This window comes from Chrysemys picta, chromosome 8 (assembly GCF_011386835.1).
Source record: "Chrysemys picta bellii isolate R12L10 chromosome 8, ASM1138683v2, whole genome shotgun sequence".
In the NCBI taxonomy this organism is placed as follows: Eukaryota; Metazoa; Chordata; order Testudines; family Emydidae; genus Chrysemys; species Chrysemys picta.
The window spans coordinates 31,912,158-31,940,087 of NC_088798.1; the positions used below are offsets into that span (position 1 = coordinate 31,912,158).

Genomic DNA, 27,930 nt, shown 5'->3' on the forward strand with positions numbered 1-27,930 from the left:
GGCAACAGCCGCCCGTCCCCGGCCTAGCCATGCGGCCCCTCTCTCAGGCGGGCCCCGCCAGGCTGCGGGCGGATGTCTGGCCCCAGGGGTCTGGCCCGGCCCCGGCGAGGATGAGTCCCGCTTCCTGCGGCGAGCCCCTAGCGTCGGCGCGGAGCCTGGAGTCGCCCAGTGGCGGCGGCCGGGACAGCAGCAGCAGCAGCGGCGGCGGCGGGAGGAGGGGCTGGAGGAGGGCCGGGGGCAGCGGCCTCGGCGGCGCCCAGCGTGGAGCGGGGAAGCACCAGCCCGCCGCACTGCCGCCGCCGGGAGCCACGAGCGCCGCCACCCCCGAGCCCCAGCCCGCCGCCGGATTCCCCCAGGTAGGCGCCGCTCGCTTCCCCGGCCGGGCGGGATCTGAGCCCCGCCCGGTGCCCGCGGGGAGCCCGCTCCGTTAGACGGAACCCGGCAGCTCGGCATCCTCCGCTCGGCGCTGTGCGACGGCATCTGGCCCCGGGCCCGCGCCCGCGCCCCCAGCCCGACCTCGCCCGCAGCCGCCAGGTACTGCCCCGGGGAAGGTGCCGGCCGCGGGTTCCGGGCGCTGGGGAAGCCTTGGAAGCGGGCAGGGCTGGCGCCGTCGAGGTGGGGCTGCTCGGGGGGCTGGGAAGCATCCAGAGGAGCCCGGCGGCCTTTTCCCCGCTGGCCCGGAGGGCAGAGGAGCCCTGGAGCAGCTCGTTCTCTCCCGGGGGCTGGGAGGCTGGGGAACTGCTCATCCTGCCTTTTGCTAACCGGGGCAGGCAGCTGTGTTTCCGATGCAGGCAGGGCTGCTCTGTTGGGCAGCCGCGCAGAGCTGGGCTCCTCCAGCAGCCAGGGGAGGGGGTCGCCTGTTTCCCCCAGCTAAAGAGCCCAGAAAGTCGGTGAGTGCAGCCAGAGGCACTGGGGGACTCTCTCCTCTCCCCCCACCTGCACCCATCACTGAAGAGCTGGTTTAAACCGAGAACGTTTCGATATTTCATTGTGCACAGTCCATCTCCCCCCCCCCCCCCTTCTGTAGCACTGTGAGAGCAAAACTTTATCTGGAATCTCAGAATTTCCTCTGCTGACACGGTACGTTTTAGGGTTGCCATCAACATAAAGCCAGTATAGATGACAACAGACGAACTCCCAGCGCTGAAACCTGTAGCAATTCTGGACATTTGGTTTTCTGTTTAGAAACAATAGGCTTGAGTTACCATGGTAGAAGCAGCCCTGAGGAGTAGCGGTACAGCAGAGGAAAACAGAAGCAGCTTCTGGTGTAAGTGACATGTTTTCTTGTTCCCGTTCTTCTGATTTACGAAGAATTCAGATAAAAGAAGAAGTCTCAGTAGTTGAAAGATAAAATAGTCGCGATTCATATGGATTAGTTGAGTTAACCCGTTTTTGTTTATATTTGTCGGTGGGAGGGGACACAAATAACGGAAAGCTTTGAATATGCAAGCCGTCGACAGTGCTTTCCGTATATCACTTTACAGAGACATGAACAGAAATCCTGTAAACAAGAATTATTCCAGTCCTTTGTATACACTCCAAGCTTAATCAGGAATCTATGAAAAGGGGTTTATAAGTGATGGATTTGATTAGCACTTCAGAAGGTCTGAGCTCAGACGAGTAAAATATTTTATATTAGAAATTTCAAAATATGTATTTCTAGCTCGTATTGTGAGCCTATTGTATTTCTAGCTCTTATTTGTTATATGTGTGGTTTGGTAATTAGCAGTAAGGTCCCAGCATAATGAAAAGGGATGACTGAAGAGAAAATATAGTTAAAGGCTCAAGAATACATGGCTCTGATTTTTGTCAAAAATTAAAATGACCCTGATTTCGAGATCAGTTTAAAATAGCTTTGCTAATGCTATAATGTGATGGATGTTTTTGTTCATTATAAATGAAATGTAATTTATCCAGTTAACCAAACAGAGTTGACCAAGCAAAATGAGTAGTTTATGAAAATCTGCCAAATATACCTTATAATAATTCCATTAGGAATTTTTTTTTCAAAATTGTTGATTTTTATCTCACAAACAAGTACTTGGGTTATAGATTTGTTTTGTATTTTCTTACAAAATTTACGTTAGATGTCCGAGAACATAACATTTGGAATAGCACCATTAGAAATATATGTAAACCTTTGCTTGTATAGATCACTTAGGTTTTTAGGATACTGTGGCGTATGCTAAGAAAGAGAAAAGCTCTTTTAAAAAAATAGATACATGTGAACAGTGGGGGGGTGGAAATTGCAAACAAAGCTAAGGAAAATGTGTGCTGTTCAAATGTACTAAAACTCAGTTAAAAAATCGATGTATTTTAATTTCATTTTTGGGCTTAATCCATGTAGTTAAAAGTCCAGCACTCCTCATTCCCACTTAATGGTCTGCATCTACTGAAAACTCTCTCTTTCACTTCAGTGGTGCAGGGTTGGACCTTAAAGAGGAGTGGTGGATGCTGAGCATGTCACAGAATTGGGCCCTATTATGATTTTTAAACTAATGGCAACTTGCTTGTGTGTAAACATGACTGAATTGTCGCCACTGAAGCATAAAGGCCTTGTACTGAGCACCTGTGTTGTCTGAATCATTTCCTTTTCCAGTCTCACTCTGATTCTGTTAAAAAGTTTGCTGAAGTTTTTGCTTTGTTCTCCTTCAATATCTGAGTGTTTAAAGGCAGCCACTGGACAGCTCATATGCAGTTTTAGATTTTATGGTATTATTTACTTTTGTCCTGTGAATTGGTTTCAAATCTAAACTTTTGGTTCCCACCCCTAAAAATCTAATTACTCTGTATATACAGTATTTGTGACCTGTGCATCCTGGTTCCCAATAGAGGCAATCAGAAGAATCCTTCTGAGTTTCATCACAAAGGTACTTAGTTGGGTGCTCAGCACTTTCTGGAAATCAGGCCCCTTTAGTGTGCATCAAGCTGGGCTCCCAAAAATAGAGGCATCCAAAATCCCTCATCACTTTTTAAAATGTATGCCCATATTAGTGGATATATTTTTGTAGTAAATGTGTGTGTTGAGTGGAGACCTGAGAAAGTTAAACAAAACTCAGGTGGCTAGATGGTCAATAGGTAGCATTATACTGTCTTGTGATCACATGGGCCAGAAAGTGTCAGGACTGCTGGAGATGCAGAACCTTACCTTTCTTTGAGCAGTGTTGTGCAGTGACCTTAGAAAAACACTGCTTTACTTCAGAGGCAGCGAAACTTGGCCTTCCTGAACTGGAAGAAATATGCTTCCCAACCAAACACCTCTGAATGTGAAGGGAAATGAAAGAGGTAATTCGTCAGAACAACTCACAATAGTGTGAGTTGTGTTACTGTATTTAATTCTAGAGCTGGTCCGGAGAGGGTTTCTTTCTTTCTTTTTTTCTTTTTCTTTTTCTCTGCTAAAAAGTTTGATGAACCTGATTTTTTTTCATTCAAAATTATTATTTTTTTAACCTTTTTTGGGTTTCTTAGAAAAACTGAAAACCAAACATTTTTCACTTTCTGAAATCTGAAAAATGTTTTGGTTTTCAGGTTTTCTAAGAAACCCCCAAAATTTTCAGTGGAAAGAGATTTTTTTTCATGAAAATCTCAGTGTAGTTGAGAAACCATTTTCCACCACAAAAAGATTCCATGGAAACTTTTCAATCCGCATTTAACTCCACACATTTGGTGCACTGAAAGCTTCTCTCTGCAGTTCATCCTTAACCTCTCTGTCTTGAGATCTTGTGACATAACACTGTTTGGGAACTCATGGCACAGTGAATGGGGACCTCTGAATAGCGCTGATGCTGTGGATTTATCAGGTCTTTTTCTCCCCTAAAAATGACAAGATATGAGGCTTGCTTGCATCACTCTTTTGGGCTCTGAGTGTGCAGTGTGTACCTGCTGTACCTTCAGACATACCTCCATTAGTGGGATCATTCACTCCCAGGGCCGGCCAGGCACTGTTACCACTGTTGTTCTCTGCCAAAGGAAGCTTCTTTAAACTTAAACTTGTCCAGTAGACACTCTCTTTGGCTTTTCTCTACTATATTCTTATATAAAAGTGCCAAACCACATCCTCAAACTAGGCGTTCCTCTGCCTACCTTGCCTGAGGGGCCTGCTCTGGGAGGCATTCTCAGAGCAAGCCTAACCTCACACAAAATGGCTTGAGAAGGAGTAGGTGGTAATTAAATTTGCAGTGGAGCTGAGGGACTGAACCTGGGTCTCTCACCTCCCAGGTGAGTGCCCTAATCACAGGGTTGTAGAGTCATTCTCTCACACTCTTTGGCTCTGTGCATATTTAATTATTTATACACAGTAGAACAACTTAAACAGGGGACACTGAGAGTGCTCTCCCCCAGAATATCCCAGGGCCCAATGGTTAGGGTTCTCTTCTAGTGGGGGAGACCTAAGTTCAGATCCCTTCGCCACATCAGATAGAGGAGGGGACTTGAACCTGGGTCTCCCACATCTCATTGGGCTAAAAGTTATAAAGGAGGACACCAGCACCTCCTCCTCTGTTTCTTGTAAACCACAGCTTAGATGGCTAACTCCAGGAGAGGGTGCACAGCTGAAAATCCCAGGCACAGATAGGCACCTAAATCTAGCCCAGATTTGGAACGTGGGCACTTAGGCTACATCTGTCTCCTTGGCATTTCCTCTGGTTAGCTGAGGTGGCTCCCCTACGTAGTGTGTTGGTTTTTGTGAATCCTAATCTTAAGTGCCTATCTCTCTCCCCATGCATTCTATAGGGAGCCTGTATGCCTACATTGGGGTTGTGGATTCCACTGGTGGCAAGTCACCTAAAAGTTAGGCATTGCAATGCCTAAGGGCTCGTCTACACTACAAAGTTAGGTCGGCTTAACTACATCACTGAGAGCTGTGAAAAATTTCATTCCCTGTGCAATATAATTAAACTGACCTAAGCCCCAATGTAGAAATTACTAGGTCAACTGAAGAATTCTACCATGAACCTAGTTACCAGCTCTTGGGGAGGTAGATTTACTACAGCAATGGAAGAAACCCTTCTATCGCTGTAAAGTGACTATGCACCACTGTAGCGTTTTCATGTAGACATACCCCAAGTCCCTTTGGAGATCTAGCATCTGATCTGGACTGACCACTTGCATGCTGCTGAACATAACTGCTAAATGCAGCAAACCAAGAGTCAAGTGCTGCCCCATGTATCATACCAGGTATGTCATAATGGAGTGCCCATGTTTCATGTTGAAATGCAATAACAAAAAAGTAGATATTGAACTGTAAGAAATGTAACTTCTGTTTGTCACCTGAAGAGAGACAGTTGTTAGGCAAGTCCTCTAATTGGTCAATCAATCTGGATGACTTTTTGGTGAATTGCACCCTCCTCTTGCATTGTGCCATAGAACTGCTGATAAACACTTTTCATGCACACTTGAAAATAGAACAGAGGAAACACATTTTAAACACCTTTTTGTGAAACCTACTAGTCCTGCTGTATCATGATCAGAATTCCAGACAACTAAAGCTTTTATCTTGCAAAATTTAGGCTTGACTACTTTCTGTGTTTTGTCGTATAACAAGACTTTTTGGTTAAGAAAACTCTAATCTGCCCTCAGAAGGGCATGGCTGGACACTGAGGCCAAGTCTACACTATGGGGATTATAGTGGAACAACTATGATGCCATAGCTACGTGGGTATAACTCCGTAATGTAAATACAGCCCACAGCAATGGAAGGAGCTTTTCCGTCACTGTAGGAGCACCATGCCCCCGAGCTACAGTGGGGGCTGGGTGGATTTTTCACATCCTGAGCACTGAAGCTATGTCGATCTAAATTGTAAGCGTAGACCGGGCCCGATGAGCTGAAAGAGTCCTATAAAGAGTTCAGACTCAGATCTATTTTTCTGGATCCTTCAAACTTTTGAGCTTTATGACCTGTAAGAATCCACTTAATGTTAGTAGTTATCAATATACAGTGGCTGTTAACATTTCTTTTTCTATTAATTCAGAACAGGATTTTGAAATAAGGAGATTATCTGGACCGAGTGCCTAAAAAAAATGTAGGAATGCTTTTTTTTTTTTTTTAATGTGTGTAGACCAGGGGTGGCCTACCTGTGGCTCTGGAGCCACGTGCGGCTCTTCAGAAGTTAATATGCAGCTCCTTGTATAGGCATCGACTCCAGGGCTTGGAGCTACAAGCGCCAACTTTCCAATTTGCTGGGGGGGTGCTCACTGCTCAACCGCTGGCTCTGTCACAGGCCCTGCCCCAACTCCACCCTGTTCCCTGAGCCTGCAGTGTCCTCGCTCCTCCCCCTTCCTCCCCACCTCCCAGCCTCTTGCATGCCAGGAAACAGCTGATTGGGAGGTGCGGGAAGGGTGGGGGAGGCGCAGATCAGTGGGATTGTGCCCGTGGGCGGGAGGCGGTGGGGAGAGCTGCTGGGGAGCTGCTGACGTATTACTGTGGCTCTTTGGCAATGTACATTGGTAAACTCTGGCTCCTTCTCAGGCTCAGGTTGTCCACCCCTGGTGTAGACTATATCAGTTTTAAAAATTTGAAAGTTGTATAAACTAGCCTTTCCTATTGCCCAGTCAGAAATAATACCCTTAGTATAAAATGGGCTATGCTTTATTGATCTGTCTTACAAATGTGGTTTCTAGTGGGAAGCTTTTTACACTAAAGAGAAAAATGTGTGATATACATTTCGGGCTGAAAATATCTGTATGTTTATCCAGGTGTATTGGGATTAATGTTTTATAAGAATACTGCAAATTTTAAAAAGTCCCCTTGTACCACATGCAAGGGATAGAAGAAAAGATCCTTTATATGAAAAAGGCATAAATCATGAAAGCAAACACTTCTTTAATTTTCTTTGGCTCCACTACAGTGTGGTCTTTAACATTTCAGATGATAGAACTGCTTGAGACTCAGAATGGATCTCTTTAGATATTTTATGTTTCCTGACCTGGTCATGGTTGATTTTAATTTTTAATTACATCAGTGAAATTTGTTTATGCACCTTCAGATTTATGGATAATGAATATTTGTATTAAGCTATGGCCCCTGCATATTTCTAATCAATTATTTGCACTGTTTTTTACAATGTTTGTATCGTCTAAAATTGAGGATTATTCCTCTGTGTATGCTATCTGAATAGGTTAAACAAGGATTCTGAAGAGCCTGGCAAAACTTTTGCTTCTCTGAATCAGTCTGTCAAATTTTAGGATGTCTTAAAATATCACTTTTTGAATAATTTCTTCTTACTCAATGTTTGAGTTTGATCTAATGGTTTTTTTTTTATCACGTAAAGAGCATTTTGCTGCTCTGTAAGCAGAGTTCTAAGCTTGAAAGATATGTTAACCCTGTTAAGATAAGAGTGTTATTCCCAAAGCTGCAAAATGCTGTATATGCCCTTTGAAGCAGTCTCTTTTGGGACAGAAAAATTGGGGACTTCACTATTTCTCTAAATATGTTTAAGGAATCTTTCCTCAGTCCTGCATAACTTGTGCACACACAACTCTCATTGAACCTCAGTGAGGTTTTGAGGTGCATGATCCAGCCCTACGTTTGTGTTTCCGTAATCCAATAAAGTTGAGAGAGCAATTGAGCATGCAAATGTGTTTATGCTACTCATATGAAAAAGTATTATGGCTTTTATGTATTAAAAAAACCAACAAGAATATTTTTTGGGCTACTAACTCAGCAGTAATAGATACACTTGTGTGTAGGCTGAAATTGCTGCTACATACATGTTAAAACACAACATATAAATCAAAGAGAAACTGATTTTATCTGTTGAGTCTTGAAGTTAGTTCTCTGAGTTTCTTCTGCAGCAGTTGATGATGTCACAAACACTTAAAATAGAATAAGAAACATTTCTTGCACTTCCTCCTCTGTATTTGGTATGTGTCGTGTCTATAATTGTTTCCCAACATCTGCACATAGTGCCATGTGTCTGCAGAATGACACAGGCCATGATTTTCAAAAGTGACTGGTGAATGTGGGTTCCTAGCTGGAGAGACCTGAGGTGAAATCCTGGCTCCACTGAAGTCGATAGCTCTACTGAAATCATTGAAAGTTTAGCTACGATTTTCAGGTGAGTGTTCAGCACGTCCTGAAAATCTGCCACTCTTTACAGTGTCTCAAGTGCCACAAAATCACTAGTCGCATATAAAAGTTTTGGCCCCAGTCCTTGCCCTGGGGATCTTAGAAACTGGGTAAACAGAATCTTCGAACTCAGGGTTTTACTGGAAAGTGATGGAGAATCTTTTTAAATGCTGTGTGTGTGGAAATGTGCTGAATTATAGCCATGGAGACAAAAGTCCTGTTTCTGCACTGGACAGGCATAGTCCAGGGAACAGTGTATAAGCCTCATCCTGCAGCCCTTATCTAAGGAAAACTCCCATTAAAGTCAATGATGAACATTGACCATGTAAAGATGGGAGGATCAGGCCCCATTTTTTGTCTGAACCCTGACCTGCAGGGTCATGTTTCAAGGTGAGAGAATAATCCATTCTACAGAACAATTCAGTGTTGTCCCTCCACAGAAGGCCAACTAGTACTAATTATGATGTGGAGGATTTTTGTTCATTGTGGTATCAAATGAGCTTGATTTCACAAAGCCATCAGAGAACAATTTTCAGTCACTACCGCTCAGACTAGATTCTTTCCAGAGAACTAGAGAAAATAATATATAGTACTGTTCATCCACACATCCTGTCACACTTTACAAAGGTAGTAAGCCTCATTATGCAAATTTTACAGATGGGGAAACTGAGATATAGAGAGATGAAGTGGCTTGCCTGAGATCATACAATGAGCCAGTGACAGAGCTGGGTCTCGGACTCCTGACTCTTACTCCATTGTCTCACTCATTAGGCCACATTTGTTGATCAGCCCCATCCACCAAGAAAATGAATTTCAAATATTTTGTTTTAAAATGTTTTTAGAAAACAGTAAACATGTAGACCTAAAATGACTGCTTTGAGGACATAAATCAGAGGTGGGCAAACTACAGCCCGTGGGCCACATCTGGCCCACGGGGCTGTCCTGCCTGGCCCTTGACTGGCTCTGGCCGGGTGGCACGACTGCGAGCTCCTGCTGCTCTGAGCGGCATGGTAAGGGGGCGGGAGTGGGGAGGTTGGATAAGGGGCAGGAGGTCCCCGGGGGCAGCCAGGGGACAGGGAGCAGGGGGTGGTTGGATGGGGTGGAGGTGCGGAGGGGGCGGTCAGGGAGCGGGGGGGGGGGGGTTGGATAGGCATGGGAGTCCTGGGGGGCCTGTCAGGGGGAGGGGGTGTGGATAGAGTCAGGGCAGTCAGGGGACAGAAAGCAGGAGAGGTTGGATGGGGGTGGGGTCTCGGGGGGGTAGTTAGGGGCGGGGGTCCCAGGAGGGGGTGGTTAGGGGACAAGGAGCGGGGGGGGGGTGTTGGGTGGGTCAGAGGTTCTGGGGTGGGTGGATGAGAGGATGGGGCCAGGCTGTTTGGGGAGGCACAGTCTTCCATACCCGGCCCTCCATACAATTTTGCAACCCTGATGTGGCCCTCAAGCCAAAAAGTTTACCCACCCCCGACATAAATGGATCTTTAAAAATGTATTTTTACAATCTTTCCAGTTCTTTAAAATTGAGTTTATTACTGAGCAGTAGCAACACTTGTTTGTATTCCTTGCTCCCAAATATTGATGTTTTTCACTGTGAAATTCTTAGTTATGATCAACAGAACTAAGTGTAGCTCTCCAAAAAAAGAAGAGCTGGCAAAAAGTGCAAGAGCTTTACAAATGATCTGTATTCATTGTAGTTTTTCCAGTTCACAGAAAATAGTTGTGGCTTCAAAGCTTAACGGGGGAGGATGATTCGTTCTTAGATGTATTGTTCCCTTCAAATGCCTAAAAGATAGGAAAAAGTTAGTAGTAGGAGTTTTATTTATTTACGCATGTTATTTGTGTTACAAGAGGACCAACCAGAGACCCCAGTCAGGATTAGGTACCCACTGTGCTGGACACTACTCAAACATATAGTAAAATGATTGCCAAAATAGAAAGACAAGTCAGCCTTCTTATACATTTTACTTACACACACACACACACACACACACACACACACACACACACACACACGTAAAAGAACATTGTTAAGATGATAAAGTCAAGCACTCAAACGTTAGGAAGTGCCAGAATTAAGGTTGCCTGTGCATCCTTAATTCATCCCTTTTGTGCATATGAATAATGATAGAGTCATCAATTGTGTGATCATGTACTATTTTTAGCTTTCCCAGCCAGTTCCAGTCTCCTGCCTCCAACTCCCAGTTTCTTTCCCCCAGTCCCATGCTCATCAGACTCTTTGTCCTAATTTATTCCTTTCCCTCCCCCGGTCTGTCCTTTGTCCCCCTACATTCAAATCGGATGGTGTCCTCCAAAATGCTGACTGGGTGCCAGCAGGGGCCGGGGTTCATTGAGAGCACAGGAGAGACAGGCTCCCTACTGTCAGTTACAGTGCCCAGCCTGGAGTAGCTGGGAGTACCAATTACAGAGAAATTCCATCTGAGCCCCTGTAGCTTGGAGTTGGAGCATACTCTGCAGCAATGGCACATGTGCACTGTCCAGTCACACACAGGCGCTGTGAGGGGATGGAGCATGTTCAATCACTCTGTGGGCATGGTGTATTCACAGTCTGGTCAGCACTCAAGCATGCTCAGTGAGGGTGGAATCTTCAGTTATTTCTAGCTACTAAATCAAAGAAGTCTCCACTGAGCATGTTTGAACTGCAATTTTTCAAAGGCTTATAACTTGGCCAAATTTGGCAGATTTTTGCATGGAAGCAAAAGGTTCATCCCTGACACAAACACCAGGTCCTACCAAATTTCAAGTCCCTGCTTCAAAGCCTTTCAAAGAAAAAGTCTCAAGAATTTTTTAATATGGGCACAATGTATTTTTCCCCAACCTTGTTCTCAGAAACAGTGGAACCATATTGGCTACGTTTTTCTTCTAAAAAAAAACAGCAACTATTTCAGACTGAGGCAGACACCCCGCATGCAAAATTTCAGGCCAAACAGTTCAGCAAAGTTATGACAAACTGAAACAAGGTCTTAAAATGGGAAGTGTTGGACAACCTCAATAAATGGTAGCGCCAGCCCTGCTTATTCTGCTACAGTTCAGTCTAGGAAAACTTGGCTGTAATCAATGAGGCTCCACATGGGTACAGTGATTTTTGCCTAACCCAGCACCCCAGACACACCCATGCGGATCTGGCTGCAGAACTGTGGCCATAATTTAGTCTTATCCGCTCTAGCTGGCCAAAGAGCTGAATCCTGTTGTCTCTGTGCAGACAAAAACAAAACAATTACTGGAAGATTTATCTGCTCAGAACTGCAGAATTGGGCCCTCTGTCGTTAAACAGTTTAGCTTGTTTCCTTAACATGGTGCCTTGCCCAAGGCCAAAGACGTTACAGTACCCCTTGACAGTTGCACTAAAATATTACTCAGAGTAACAAATGTTTATGATCTGTAACAAAGTGCTCCAACTTCAGGAGTGTGCAGTGTAATGTTTTATGTGAAGTAATACTCGGTGTAACCAGCACTCATCCAATACAAGGAACATAAATGCTTACAGACTCCGTCAGCGCCCAGCTACCAGGCCACAGGTTCATTGTTGCTCATAATTACTACAGCCTGTATGTTAAATATGCATTGCTCTCTGCTTTTTTTAATGAAGATTAATGTTCCATAATTTGTGTATGGGAACCAGCCCAGAGACCTACTTGCAGCAGTTTTCCCAAAAGACACTTCATAATTCATACTAACACAAACAGTATATTTAAGCCAGCAAAGAGAACTACTTTTGCCAAGCCCAGCACTTTCTGCCATCAGTGGATCCCCTGGCTTGAAATAGCGTGAAGTCCCCCAGGGTTACCATCTGTCCCAAAATCACAGAATAGGCTTGATGCACAAACCTTCCACTCCCAGCTCTGCTGCTGTTCTGCCCCCAGCTGGAGCCAGCCTGACCTTATGCCCCTCTGTCAATGGAAAAAATTCCCACTGACTTCAGAGGAGCGGGATCAAGTCCATAGCCTTGTGACACACCCTCAAGAGGTGATGGGATTGATTCTCTATCCTATACTGATGCAGTGTCATGACTGTGAAATGCATTGCCAGCTAATGAATAATTTTATATCTCCTAGCTGGTTATTTTAAGAAAGCCCACACCTTTCAAGCCTCCAAGGTGTACTTAGTTAATTATACCTGCAACCCTGTCTTCCTGTTACCGTCATCTTCATCTTCCCTCTTCTCCTCCTCCATTGTGTTCTTCACTCCCTGTTGCATCAGTGAGCTCCTGGGGGCAGGGACTGTATTATTAAATGTTTGCATCCAGCACAATGAGGCCCTGACTGTAACACACACACAATAAATAATGATTGCCTCCCTGTGTTGTAACACAATTGATTATCTTTTTCCACATGAAGAATAAAAATAGACAAGGGCTCGACCTGTAGTGAAAAACTCTGCAGTTTGGCAGACCCATTACTCTTGGAGTAGCAAATCTTGTTCCCCTGTGGGTGGTCATGTAAAAAAACAAAAATCAGTGGAGTTGCCATTTTATACTGTATGTAGCGGACAAACTGTAGTGAAGTTGGGTATGGGGACCCAGTCTTGGGGCATTGTTCAGCGAGGATATGGGGATGGTGTGGAAGGTGGCTGGGACAGATGGGGCCTACCAGAGGGTCAACAAATGATACCAACCCCCTGATTGAAGTCTCCCATTTAGGGGACACAGAGCAGTGGGTAGCCTCTGCCACATCCTGGAGACTGCAGTTATTCTCCCAGAGGGGTTAATCCACCTGCTGGGACAGGGAAGGGGAACTCCATCCTTCCATCTCCTGCATGTCACCTGTGCACAACACGTTTGTTTGGCCTTAATGAACCTGGGAAAAGCAACTCTATACAAGCAGCCATCTTGGTGTCAACTTTTTGTTATTTTTGGGTGTTCCATGAAGAAAATATGCTAAGTGGCCATACAGACATCTACAAAGACATGCTCCCTATCCCAAAGAGCTTGCAATAGATAAAATAAAGGGACACTATCCAGTTCATTCTTTATATTTAATTGAATCTGCTTTTCCAATCATAGCGCCTATTTAAATTGCATCTAGAAAGCAGAGACAGGTAAGTTAAATATGCACAGCAGTTTCATTTGACCAACCCCCTTGTGCACTTAAAGCTTAGTACTTATCCACTACCAGTTATGCTACATAGAATGAAGTATGTTACTCAAAAGGAATCTTTAAAAGTGACCACAGTAGCCTGTTAGATCCGAAGGCTATACTCGCACTATTATTGGCTGTAGCTTTTTAATTCAGGACTGTATTTTAGATGCATTTGTGTGTGTTTTTTTTAATTATAAAGTATTTTTCAAGACACTTGACAAAGACACACTGGAGAAAAAATATAGTAAAGCTCTTATAAACTACTAAACTACCTCTCTGTCATGGGCCTGAGGATACCTACCCCACAAGGGGATAGTTGGTGAATGGAAAACCCTGCTCTGCTATCATCACCCCTCCCCAGCTGCACCCTGCAGGTATTCCTGTGAGCTGTCAGTGGTTCAGGAATTGAATTATTTAATTTCCTTCATATCCTGAAATGCACGTCATCTGGATCTCCTGATCTATAAAATATATTCACTTTTCTCTTCAGCCGTATTGGCAAGAACCTTCATTACTTCCTAACTGTCTATACCACTTTTCTTTATTTAATTTGATGAAGGCCAATTGCAAACAGGCAGATTAGTGCAGTGGCGCAGCCATTTTAGAATCATCATTTGATTTAATTTCTCTCATTTATTAATGAGACTAATTTGTCTCCAATTCCCTTCTTCCCCACCCTCATCTATTTATTCTCCTTAACTCCTTTAGGTTGCATTAACTCAGTCTGCTTTTTGCTGCTCTCATCTGCTCCTGAAAGCATTAACTGACTCTGTGGGCCAAGTTCTCAGCTGATGTAAATGCGTGAAGCTCCACTGAAGTGAAAGTTGCTGTGCCCATTTATACCAGCTGAGAATGTGGCCCTCAGTGCTCTTGTTTGCTTCTTCCCCACATCTCCATTTCCAGCACATGCCTGTTTGTCTTCATATTCCTTCAGAAGACCACATTGGCCCCTTCTTTTCCATATGCTATTCTTTTGCTGTGGAATTTCAGGGTTCCCCAAAATTCTTTTGCACGCCTGTATTTTCACATCTCCTCTCATTGCCCCATATTCACGGAATCAATTTTCAATTCCCTTTATTTTCCATTGTTTGAAATACCTCCCTAGAAATATTAAAAATATATTTCCCTATTGACCCCTTCCCACCAGTTTTCCATGTGGCAAACCCTACATTTTATTTTGAATTGTTTACAAGCTAGTACAGCTTGTTTTGTGGTGTTTATCCTTCCTTGTTCGTATATCACCATTGGCTGGTTCTCAGAACAGAGGTTAACTTGGGCTTCTTTTCTTAATTCTCTGCAGTAGCAGAATGCCAGATAGTCTAGCTCATACCTCCCTTTCTTTTTTAAGTTTCTGGAGAGCAAGGTGGGGTAGGGGAAGCAAGAGAGAAAAGAGAACAAGAGTGATGATTTTAATTAAGAAAATTAAGAGTATTTAGAATTCAGAGATTCTCCAACCAGATTATAACGACATTTAATACAAGTCAAAGCTTATGCCTAAACTATTGGGTATTGTGCCTGTAAATAGTAACTGGATGCAACTGAATTGAAGTCAGTGGAGCAGTACCAATTTACACCAGCTGAAATTCTAACCCACAATGTTTAAATTCATCTTTAATATTGCAATTCCTTTTAATAATAACATAAGAGAAACTCCAGTAGTTAATGTGTTGATCTTTGTCCTGAAATGTGGCATTGGTTTTAAACTATCTCTGTTTTGACTTGTTTAAAATAGTCAGCAGAATATAGATTGAATCTGAACCTTTTCCGTTTGCAAAGTCCTTGTCGCATCTGATTGGAAATGAATCTATGAATAAAATACTGTTTGAATGTAACACTTCTTTAGGGTCAGAGTCCTTGTGCAGCCTGGAGGAGTTCTTTAGCAATTCTTTGAAAAAGATAAACACGCAGTCTGTTTTTCTGAAGCTTTGGAATCCTCTGCTTATGGAATTCCAAGGAGTCTGCATGGTAACAGGGCTAGAAGCATAATGTGTAAAAGCAAGCTACTGTTGTAAAAGGAGTGGTAGTTATATGTATCCACTTTTCGTGCAATCATTCAATCCAGCAGTATTGTAAAATACAGAATACAGATACCTTCCTTTGAATTTCTTATAGGCCTTTGCTGTGACTTCTAGTACCATAAAGGTAGCCTGCCATTAGAGGGAGAAATGATTGAGTTTCTTGAGAGAATGATAGAAAATGTCTCAAATATTCCATACCTTTGTGACCAGTCTCCATCTTGCAAATATCCATGTTTGCAAAATATTGCAAAAGAAGCATCAAGCGTAGAAAGTCCCCACTCTATGGACAAAGGACACACAAGTCAATTCCTGTTCCTTGTATTCATTGTATACTGTCATTAGTTCATTCACATCCACCATTGGGACCATATGTTGAGTAAAGAATGCTGAACAGTGCCTTAAATAGCATTCTGATATAGTTGTCACAACAAAACTGAACACTAGATTGACTCACCCCAACAAGTTTTTTTAATAGTCGTTTTTTTCCAGTTCATCTCAATACTTTTCTGAGTGATTTTCTTCCCTGGTGATGTTCTCTAGTCTGAAAGAATGGATACTAATTTTCAGGTGCTGTAGATCTTGACTTAAAAAGATCAGTTGGTCTGTTTCTATTTTTAAAGTAACCAATCTATAAACTTTCTACTGTGCAACAATAATGGGGCTAAGTATTATCTAGAGCTGGTTCGGACAAAAAAATTCCATTCTGAGGGAAATTCTAACGTTCCAAATTTTGGTTCCAAATCAGAACAAAAAGCCAAAATTTTGATGTTTCCCATGGAATGCTTCAATATGACATTTTCTGACAGAAAAACATTGCATCTGAAAATTTTCAGGCTGTTCTAGTATTGTCACTTAGGTATACTCAGATCATCCTTCTCCACAGATGGACCTGCGAGAGACTTTCCTCATGGAAGTTCTCCCTCATCGTCTGTGGACCACCAACTAGACAGTGACATGGTCATGTGCTCTTGAACAGTTCTAATATTCCATATGACATTCCATATGCTCATTATCCAGTATACTGGAGGAGAAGGGAAGGAGATCTGAGGAGCATTTACTTGTGGTGGCGTAGACTATATGTCTTCATCTAAATTCCTCATCGATTACCTACCTATAAAGTAATCAAACACTGTTATAATAAAACAAAACTACTTACAAATATATAGCGAAACCAGAATTCAGATTTATCCGGGCTTCCCACTGATTTCAGTGCAGAATAATTTTCCATCCCATCTACTCCTACACTCAGTGCATTTCTTGCTGTGTAGTTGCCAACTCTCATGACGTTAGGCGCTTTGCTTAAAGCTTTCCTTCTGGAGTCATAAGATTGTGTGAGAATCTCAACTTTGGTTTACAAAAAAATGTCTACCCCTCATAGTTGTGGAGAAAAGCTTGAAAATATGAAACCCTACAGGATCTGATGCCAGAAGACACAACACCTCCCCTCCCCCCCCCCAAAAAACACCCCACAAAATAATCAACCCCCCCAAAGTTGTTAGCAGAACAAAACAAAAAATGATTTCAAAGCCAGTCATGATCTGCGGGATTTTTGAATGTTTGGAGCTGGCGGTACTTCTGTTGTCAGCAAAATGCCAGCTTCCAATGACTGAGCTGACAGCCATGTAAATAGCAAAGCTTCATCAGGGATCACTAAATGGCATCTAATAGATTAAAATTGTATTTATATATTCTTTAAAGAATGTATCTGTCTATGAGTGTTTGATAGAAAAATAACAATTTTAAAATACAAATCTGATGGAATAGCATTCCAAAATTATTTAGATTTGTGCTGGAAATAAAGAAAAGGAAGGAAGGAGTCTTCCTAGCAATGGCCATAAAATAGTACAAATTCTGGTACTCAATTTATGTCATGCTTTAGCTCTTGTTCAAGAGTCTTTCGTCTGTGTGACACTTATGGGCACTGTGATGCTGTCAGGTAAAGGATACCTAAAGTACAGTGCTCCACTGATAAGTGCTGGTCATATAATTTAAAGGGATGGATTTTTCCACTGTTTTCTAAACGAAAAAAGAGTGAAGAGAAGGTTTGTCCTATTAGTCACTCACACCAGCTCTTCCTCTTTTGAAGAAGCACTTTTCCCTGGTTTCTCTGCTGAGTTTTTGTGAGATAAGCACACAGATATCAGAAGGGGCTCTCCTGGCTGGAGAGTCATAAAGAGAGCTGTATACCATCATCATTACTGCAACAAACTGGGCATCAGTGCAGGTCTATGGATAGGGACACTGCCTCATAAATATCTCTGATTTTTAATATGGTTTTGTGAAGTAATGCTTCAGTTGTAGTGGTTTCATTGACAGTGTATGAAGTCTGAAGGATTTATGAAGACAATATGTTAATGTAACTCATGCTTAGAGTGCCTTCTATCCAAGGATCTCCAAACACATTATGGCTATGAATGAATTATCCAGCAACACCCTTGTGAGGTGACGATTATGCCCATTTTTAGATCCAAGGAACTGGGAGGGCAGGACGTGAAGCACAGAATTCCTAATGATTGTAGAAGGTCAAAATAGCATTCCCCCCTCCCCACATTGAGTCAACTATCTTTTTTCATGAGTCATATGGAATGGAGGAGGATAGCATGAAATGACTAAACACCAGCCTTGCTTGACTGTTTTTCAGAAACATGATTCCTGTTACCGAATTTCGTCAGTTCTCTGAACAGCAGCCGGCATTCAGAGTACTGAAGCCATGGTGGGATGTGTTTACGGACTATCTCTCAGTAGCCATGCTGATGATTGGTGTATTTGGATGTACTTTACAGGTAAATTAAACAAAGTATAACTTAAAAGCATGTTGCTGGGGTGTTAAAAAAATGCCAGACAGAGCCTTCTTGAGAAGAACATTGTCAAGTTTTGTTTTTGCTGTAGTCAAAATCTGCTGGCCCAGATGAGTAATTTGTTTGAACAGATGAATAAAATATTAAGGCCCAGACCCTTAGCTGCTGAAAATCAGAAGTCAGTGGAACTATGTTGGTTTGCACCAGCTGAGGAATTGGCCCATTTGTTTTTTAATGATCCTCAGTCATGGCAAAGGAGCGTGAGGAGATTTTGTGCCTTTTTTTCATAATAATTTTTCAAAGCAAACCTGACCGTAGAGTTAAATTCTTGTTTTTCACTCTTTATTATTTACAACTTTCTTAAGGGCTTAACAATATATTTTTGTCTTTTTTCATTTGGCAAACATCAATTTTATTTTTTTCCCTGTGTTTTGAATAGAGCTGAAATGAATATGCTTATTTTATTCATAACCACCCATAATTAATAACTGTGCCTCCTCCGTGCCAAAACATTTTGAGGATGCTTGGTACATAAACAATTGATGTTAACTGCTGAGTTAGTTAAATGTTGCTACAGAGCCAGAATCTGACAAGGAGCAGAAAGCACTGTGTATGCTGGGCTCCACAGAAATAGCGCTTTGGTCCTGAATATTTTTTGGTTTTACATGTGTAAATTTGAAGGCCCTTTCCAACAGGTTAGCGAGTAGATCAAAGTTTAGACCCATAAACATTAACTGTCCCCTTTAATAAAAAAAAGTGGAGGGGGGTGCCTAAATTGTGATTTTTTTTGTGTATGAGGCAGTGCACAGTTGTGCAGACCCAGGAACTACCTATCAAATCACGATCTACTTTCCAGTTTTCCCCATTCCAGTTAGAACTTACCCAGTGATGAGCTGGCAAAATCTTAACAACCGGTTCCCTCCTCACCCCACGAGGGGGGTCCACCCCCGCCTCCTGGGACTCCTGCCCCATCCAACCCCCCACGTTCCTTGATGCCCCCCCCGGATCCCCTGCCCCATCCACCCCCCTTCCCTGTCCCCTGACTGCCCCCTGCCGCCCCATCCAACCCCTCTCATTCCTGATGGCCCCCCAGGACTCCTGCCCCATCCAACCACCCCTTTTCCCTGTCCCCTGCCCACCCCTGGAACCTCTGCCCCTGACTGCCTCCCACCACCCCATCCAACCCTCCCTCCTTCGTGACTGCTCCCCCCAGGACCCTTGCCCCCATTCAACCCCCCCTGTTCCCCGCCCTCTGACCGCCCTGACGCCCCCCTGCCCCCTTACTGCGCTGCCTGGAGGTGGCTGGTGGCACTACAGCGGCGCTGCTAGGCTGGAGCCAGGCCACGCCACCGCGGCGCAGTGCCTGGAGCACCGGGTCAGGCCGAGCTTGCAGCCCCCCCGCTTCCCGCGAATCAGCTGTTCACGCGGGAAGCCTGGGAGGGCTGAGAAGCAAGCGGCAGCTTCGTGCTCTGGCCCAGGGAGGCAGAGGCGGAGCGGAGGTGAGCTGGGGCAGGGAGTGGTTCCCCTGTGTGCCCTGCCCCCGGGTTACCTGCTGCGGTGCGAGCGGCCCACCTGCCCCAGCTCACCTCCCTGGGCCTGAGCGCGAAGCTGCTGCACCGCTTCTCCGCCCTCCCAGGCTTCCTGCGCGAACAGCTGATTCGCGGGAAGCCGGGGGGAGGGGGAGAAGCGGGCGGAGTGTTCAAGGGAGGAGGCGGAAGCAGAGTGTAGGTGAGCTCGGGGCGGGGAGCTGCTGGTGGGTGCTCTGCACCCACAAAATTTTTCCCGTGGGTGCTCAAGGCGTCACTTTTGGATAATGTGCTCGGGGGGAGTGGCTGCTCCCCCTGTCCCCCTTTAGCTACGCTCCTGGGTCACTTCAACTTACTGGTTGTTAAATTTAGAAGCCCTTTTAGAACCGGTTGTCCTGCACAGGACAACCAGTTCTAAAAGGACTTCTAAATTTAACAACCGGTTCCTGCAAACCGGTGCAAACCGGCTCCAGCTCACCACTGGACTTACCCTATGCTCGGCTTATATCTGGTGCAGTATACCTCTCACAGCCTTTGCTCTACTCACCTACGCAGGGAATAATGACTTGGCAGAGGCTGCTTCTCCCCTGCATAAACCCATAGAGCATGCCACAAACAGGCTCTATGTTCCTGTCACTGATATGAAATAAGCCTCATCATTTCCTGTTTAACCCCTATGCCGTTTCTTACCGATTCACATTTTCTTAGCAGGATTTTGATTCAGCTGACGCTGCTGGATCCAATAATACCACTTAATGTGGAACTCACATTCCCTAGGAAGTGAAGTTAAAGGGACAAATTCTCTGCTGTCATAAACTGGCAGACTTCAGTGGAGCTCTGCTCATTGATACCAGCAGGGAATTTTCTCCAGAATTTCAATGTCCCAAATTGTGCAGGATATAAGGTATAGGTTTGTATTATATTTTTTAAATGTCTTCTGCTGTGTACGGAAGATATGTGTGTATGTGATATGTGTTCAAAAATTCCACTTCACGAGGGCACTTTTTGGGCCCGCAGCCAAGTGTTTGTTGACATGAACAAAGCATAGTTTCAGTTACTTGCATACTTAACTGCTTGACTGAATAAACCACAAGGGAAATGGTGTGTGAAAACAATTCAGATGAAACAGACAAATATTTACATTCCCGTTTATTACAATTGTGTAAACCCAATTTCAAGATAATGGGCCAGATCCTCAACTGATGTTGATTGGGGTAATTCTGTTGACTTCACTGGAGCTTTATACCAGTTTATACGAGTTGAGAATCTGGCTCAGTGTATCTAAAGGAGCTTTCTAAGCCTGGTCTACACTACTGCAGTAAGTTGACCCAAGTTATGTGAATAACATAATTGAAGTCGATATAGCTTAGGTCAACTTACCACAGTGTCTACACCGTGCTGTGTAGATGGGAAGATGCTTTCCCGCTGACTTATCTTACTCTTCTTGGGGAGATGGAGTACACAAATTGATTGGAGTGCACTCTCCCATTGATTTAGCATGTCTTCACCAGACCTGCTAAATCGACACCCACTGCATTGGTTGCAGCAGCGCCAATCTACTGGTAAGTGTAGACATGGCCTAAGTTTCAGCAGTTACCATGCTGGAGATAGTTAAAAAATAATGGTGGGGTCCAGTTCTGCTAGGTGGCATGCTTCCTCAGCTCCTGCTGAAGCCAATGGGAAGTGTGGGCACTCAGGCAGAATAAGCCCTTGTGTGTATATGTGGTGGGTTTAAATCTGATTGGTTAGTACTGTATTCATGCAATGATCACGAAGTCAAAGACAGAGCTACTCTTTCATAGGTTTGTTTACATGTGGAAGATTTTTATAAGTATGGAAATGACTAAATAGGTCAGACAATCTAGTTTTTAGCATATATATTAATCGTGTGATTAGCACATAACAAATAACAATAATGGATTTAACCACTGAACTAATACTCAGCATAGAGTATGTCAAGGAGAAATTACATTTAGCTGATGCTATTATCCAAACAGTGATGACATTAGGCATCATCTCTACATAATTTGAAAGTGTACCTTTCTGTGTGTTTCAGGTTATGCAAGACAAGATAATATGCCTTCCAAAAAGAATACAGCCTTCACAGAACCACGCTCACGTTCCTAATGTGTCTAATGCAGTCCCAAATACAACCCCACTTCCTCCACCCAAACCATCCACTACTCCTGCCACTGTTGAAATGAAAGGACTAAAGACTGATTTAGACCTTCAGCAGTATAGCTTTATAAACCAAATGTGCTATGAACGTGCCCTGCATTGGTATGCAAAGTACTTCCCTTACCTTGTCCTTATACATACTCTGATCTTCATGCTATGTAGTAACTTCTGGTTCAAATTCCCTGGATCAAGCTCAAAAATTGAACACTTCATTTCCATACTGGGGAAATGTTTTGATTCTCCCTGGACAACAAGGGCATTATCTGAAGTGTCTGGGGAAGACTCAGAAGAGAAGGACAACAGGAAGAACAACATAAGCAGGTCAAATACTATCCAACCTAGCACAGAAGGCACTTTGGTCAAGACTCAGTCTTTAAAATCAATACCTGAAAAGTTTGTTGTAGATAAGGGGACAGCAGGGGCACTGGATAAAAAAGAAGGAGAACAGGCAAAAGCATTGTTTGAAAAGGTGAAGAAATTCCGACTGCATGTTGAAGAAAGTGATCTGCTCTATGCTATGTATGTTCGTCAGACTGTACTTAAAGTTATTAAATTCCTTATCATTATTGCTTACAATAGTGCACTAGTTTCAGAAGTTCAATTTACAGTAGACTGTAATGTTGACATTCAGGACATGACAGGATATAAGAATTTTTCCTGTAATCATACCATGGCACATCTATTCTCTAAACTTTCCTTCTGCTACTTGTGCTTTGTAAGCATCTATGGACTAACATGCCTTTACACTTTATATTGGTTGTTCTATCGTTCACTAAAGGAATATTCTTTTGAATATGTTCGGCAAGAGACTGGAATTGATGATATCCCAGATGTTAAGAATGACTTTGCTTTTATGCTTCACATGATAGATCAATATGACCCTCTTTATTCAAAGAGATTTGCAGTGTTCCTGTCTGAAGTCAGTGAAAACAAGCTGAAACAGCTGAACTTAAACAATGAATGGACTGCGGATAAATTGAGACAGAGGCTACAAACAAATGCATATAACCGGCTAGAACTGCAGCTCTTCATGCTTTCTGGACTTCCAGACACTGTTTTTGAAATTACAGAGCTGCAGTCTTTAAAACTTGAAATAATTAATAATGTTATGATACCAGCAACCATTGCACAGTTGGATAATCTCCAAGAGCTCTCTTTGTACCAGTGTTCTGTGAAGATCCACAGTGCTGCCTTGGCTTTTCTGAAGGAAAATCTGAAGATCTTGAGTGTCAAGTTTGATGACATCAGAGAGCTTCCACATTGGATGTATGGGCTCAGAAATTTAGAAGAGCTCTACTTAATTGGTTCTCTCAGTCATGATATTTCCAAAAACATTACTCTTGAGTCTTTTCGGGAACTTAAAAGCCTTAAAATTCTCTACATTAAAAGCAATGTATCCAAAATCCCACAATCTGCAGTTGATGTTTCAAGTCATCTTCAAAAAATGTGTATCCATAACGATGGCACCAAATTAGTGATGCTCAATAACCTGAAGAAAATGGTTAACTTGACAGAGTTGGAGCTGGTTCACTGTGATTTGGAGCGCATACCTCATGCAGTTTTTAGCCTTCTCAGTCTCCAGGAATTGGATTTAAAGGAAAACAACCTAAAATCAATAGAAGAAATAGTTAGTTTTCAATATCTGAGAAAACTTACAATCCTAAAACTGTGGTACAACAGTATAACATATATCCCAGAGCATATAAAGAAACTCACTAGCCTAGAGCGTCTTTCCTTTAGTCACAACAAAATAGAGGTTCTTCCATCCCACCTATTCCTATGCAACAAAATCAGATACTTAGACTTGTCTTACAATGATATACGATTTATTCCACCGGAAATAGGAGTGCTGCAAAGTTTACAGTATTTTTCCATCACTTGTAACAAAGTGGAGAGTGTGCCAGATGAATTATACTTTTGCAAAAAACTTAAGACTCTCAAGATTGGGAAAAATAACTTGTCAGTCCTTTCACCTAAAATTGGTAATTTAGTATTCCTCTCCTATTTGGATATTAAAGGCAATCACTTTGAAATTCTCCCGCCTGAACTTGGTGAGTGTAGGGCTTTGAAGCGGACTGGCTTGGTTGTAGAAGACACTTTGTTTGAAACTTTGCCTTCTGATGTTAGAGAGCAGATGAAAGCTGAATAATTAACTTCCTTTTACTCAGTTTTACAGAAAGATGCTTCTACCAAATACACTATATAAATAATTTGATAGTCTGAGTATGCCTTTATTGATGTGTTTATTTTATTTTTTCTTTTGTCCTTTTAACACAAAACTATCTGTACAAACAAATGTGGAGTAAGGAATATATATATATTTTTAAATAAAAATTTACTTGTATTTTTTCACAGTTTAAAAATATTTTAAAGTTTATTTTGCCCTGATAACAAAAGTGTTTGAAAAATTATTTTGTACTGGCAAAAGCTAATGGTTAGATCAACTGTTTCTTAATTTTGGCTAGAAGGGGATGGTGTGTTTCCAACTGTCTACCTTGAGTAGCATATTTTATTTAATAGATGAATGTATCATCTGCTGGGCCATTGTTAATGCCTTAGAATCTGATTTTCATGGGGTTGATTCTGTGAGATGTTGAGCAGCCTCAACCCCTATTTTCATCAATCGGCGTTGAAGGTGCCCAGAACCTCACAAAACCTGACCTTGATTAAATGTCCTTTTGTTGAGACTCTACACGTACCAACTATTCTCCCAAGTGGTCAAAGTGGCCTAAGGAAATTAGGTGCACAACTTCCATTGAAAGTCAATGGGCACCTAACTCCCTTATGCCCCTCTAGAAATCTCAGCCTCCATCTCATGCAGTATGCTGAACAGAACACATCTGCTGTCATTATTCTTCAGAACTGAACACGTAAGGCTACGATTTTCAGAGTAGTATAGGAGAGTCAATCCTGGAAGGATTCAAGTTTGAGATTTTAAAAGAAGTGCAGGAGTTGAACAGAAGGTATGTGACTAAGTCAGTGCTTTGAAAATCTCAACCCAGATCTTTACATTCTGCAAGGTGAAGATGAAATACCACAGTCAGGGAGCTCTCCCTCCCATCCCCCAACCAAGGACCTATTCTTACACAGTGGTGAATGCCTTCAACTTCCACTGAATTCAATCCCCTCCCCTCGCCATTCCCCTCCTACCCCCTACAGGGTGTTTGGCATCTCATATGACTGAACTGTTTGGGGCTCAGGATCATTGCAGTTACCTTTGGTCTGTGAAGCTTTTGACCAGGAAACATAAATGCTTCCAGGAGCTAAGAAGCTCTGCAGTGGGCTTGGTAGCGTATTTCCAGGCTTGGCGGAGGAGCCTTACAGATTTTCAGAAACCAGATTAAATAAAAAAAAAATCTAATATTAACATGTCAAGTCTCAGCATAGCAGAGGCTGGTGGTGAAAGCCACATTTGTTTTAATTTTCCAGCTAGTAATTAAATTGAAAACCGTACAATTGGAAGCCTGCTTTTTAAAATAATTTAATCATCTGTAATAGGCTGACATGATAGTGCATCAGGTTGGGAATTTTATCAGCCAAATCTGTGTTAAGTTATTTTGTCAACTACTCCTGCCATTTACTTTCTCATGGGCTGGTCGTGCAGGTGTTGTCCATTTTAATTCTATGTGCTATTCAAAAGCTAATTTAAGCCTAATAAAAAAATAATTTAAAATTTCCCCGGGCGTCTCCTCTTCCCCTGTATGTTTGAATCACAATGCAGGCACTGGATAATTGGTAGCAGATAACTAGAAATAAGTACTTCCTTTGAAAGGGCAGACGTGCTGTTTGTAAACTGCAGAGGCTTGGCTGCTAATTTTAAAAAGTTATGTGAAACAATTACTAGGTGGTTATCAGGGTATTTGCTCTTTGTTGCCAGTATTGCATGTGTGGCTTGCACTACAGTTAATTTAAATTTTGGGTCTTGGTACAGAAGCATGTTGTTGCTTTAAGAATCTGACATATGGGGGTGGGAGAGATGAAGAAAAATAATTTTTTCCCCATTAATCCAGGGTGTACTGTGTAGTTCAGTAAGAATACATGCCATAGTACCAAAGTCAGACTTACTTTTACCATATGATTAATGAGATGGGGTGGATGTGAAGGAACCAAAGCACGCTTTTGAAAAGGTTCAGTTTAGCTCTATAATTGATGTGGCTATTGCAAGGGCTACTTTTATTTATATATGGAATGCACTTACAAGAACTGCTTCACAGTATAAGTACTCTAAATGTGCTTCAGTTGGATGTGATTTGGGAGAGAGAAATGTTTCATTGCTTGTATGAACCTAATTATGTAAACCCAAGTGCTGTAGTTCCTGATGAATGTAAATTGTTTAAAATGTCCAAGTAATTAGTGAATCTGTATCGTTATCTTACTTAGATCTGAAATAGGAGATTACATTAGGGTTGATAAAAAATCTTTACAATGTCTATATTCTTAGACATAGCATTTCAAAAACATGATTTATTTTGTGTCTATTGTTGTCTCCCTTGTATAGTGCAGTGTATATTCTGAATGGAAATTACACACACCTTTTAGCTAAAGTTTTGAAGGCCTGGCCTACACACAGTTCTTGTACTGCTATAACTATGTCAGTTAGGGACGTGATTATTTATCTATTATAGTTGTACCAGTACAACCTCTAGGGCAGTGGCTCTCAATCTTTCCAGACTACTGTACCCTTCAGGAGTCTGATTTGTCTTGCGTACCCCCAGGTTTCACCTCACTTAAAAATTACTTGCTTACTAAATCAGACATAAAAATACAAAAGTGTCACAGCACACTAGTACTGAAAAATTGCTTTACTTTCTCATTTTTACCATATAATTATAAAATCAATTGGAATATAAATATTGTACTTACATTTCAGTGTATAGTATATAGAGCAGTATAAACAAGTCATTGTATGAAATGTTAATTTGTACTGACTTTGCTAGTGAATTTTATGTAGCCTGTTGTAAAACTAGGCAAATATGTAGATGAGTTGATTTACCCCCCAGAAGACCTCTTTTTACTCCCAGGGGTATGTGTACCCCTGGTTGAGAACCACTAGTGTGGACACAATTATACTGATATAAACATGCCTTATACCGGTATAGCTTATTCCCCTTCCTGTATGGGAGTAGCTATACTTCTATAAGCACATTGGTATAATGGCATTCACACAAGGGGGTTTTATAGCTTTAATTATACAGATGTAGATAAACCGGTAGAGTTGTGTTTAGACAAGCCCTTAGAATCACAGTGAATGATAAAATATCAAATCACAATTATCAGTTTAATCTTATGAAACAAACTCAGGTAAGCGGCCTGTTGGCTTTTTCTAAACTTCTTAATATCTAATCTGTGGGATGTATTTTCAAATTACAGTATTTTAGAAATGCTCTTGCTAACAAATGATTGTTTCCTAATTCTGTATGAGATTCAGGAAAGATTGCATATGTAAATGTAAAAGTGCCATATTTACTCAGCCATTCATTTACTACTCATACATATATTTACTTGCAATGGATTATGGAAGATCTTTCTGGGAACTACAGTAATCTAGTAAGAATGGATGGACTTTTTATTGATAATACTATAGGCATGATTTGAATGAGCATATATGTCCAGTTATATTAAACCAGGTGCCAAGTAACTAACAAAATTCCCGCATATAAACAAAGCATTTTACATCATTACAGAAAATACAAATCATTCTTAGTAATAGGAACAGAGATAACAGATGGTCGATCAAACATAAGAAAACTATCTTCTGATTTTTAAAAATGTGTACTGAACCTTTAAAGCAGACCTATTGCATGATCAAAATCTGGGTATATCTGTTTCCCCTGTTGTATCTAGCCAGTCTGACTAGCTTGTGCATATTCCTAATGAAAAGCACCTGTTCCAAGTCTCATATCTCACATTTCCAGCACTTCCATTAATGCATGTGCTTACGTGGTGACAAGATCTGTAAGACTGTCAAGGGAAAGCTTTGAAATTTGACTTAATGGACAAACATCTTAATCCTGTGGTGAGAAACTTCCTAATTGATAATAGGCCTGCCTAGTGTTATATTGCATTAAAGAACACACACACAAAAATAATAAAAATTGTTTTTTTGTAATTTAAAACATTGACTGTAATGTGATTATTTGTTTTGCAAACATTTTTCTTTTCCTATGTCTGTTTTACCTAAACACCAATCATAACCGTTTCTTTGATAATTATTTTTGGGGGGTGAGGAATGGGGAATATACTTTTGAAATACAT

General features: G+C 42.1%; 1 protein-coding gene across 5 annotated transcripts; it reads left to right on the forward strand.

Annotated features, from left to right (window-relative positions):
* LRRC8C (leucine rich repeat containing 8 VRAC subunit C) lies at positions 1-27,791 on the forward strand. 5 transcript variants are annotated; one of them, XM_042840543.2, is made up of 4 exons: positions 1-534; positions 1,186-1,267; positions 17,815-17,956; positions 21,554-27,791. In XM_042840543.2, exons 3-4 carry the CDS (start codon positions 17,819-17,821, stop codon positions 23,822-23,824), a joined length of 2,409 nt encoding a protein of 802 aa, XP_042696477.1. In that variant the 5' UTR covers positions 1-534; positions 1,186-1,267; positions 17,815-17,818; the 3' UTR covers positions 23,825-27,791. The 5 variants fall into 5 exon arrangements, with proteins under 5 accessions (XP_042696477.1, XP_023961638.1, XP_008167157.1 ...); XM_024105870.3 differs by having other exon boundaries at positions 1-356; XM_008168935.4 differs by lacking the exon at positions 1,186-1,267.
* The last annotated feature ends 139 nt before the right edge of the window (positions 27,792-27,930 follow it).

What these genes read in the sequence shown, in the direction of transcription:
- LRRC8C (XM_042840543.2), top strand. Translation starts at nt 17,819, where the DNA reads ATGATTCCTGTTACCGAATTTCGTCAGTTCTCTGAACAGCAGCCGGCA. An exon ending in TATTTGGATGTACTTTACAG is followed by an intron (nt 17,957 to 21,553) that starts GTAAATTAAACA and finishes TGTGTGTTTCAG; the next exon opens with GTTATGCAAGACAAGATAAT.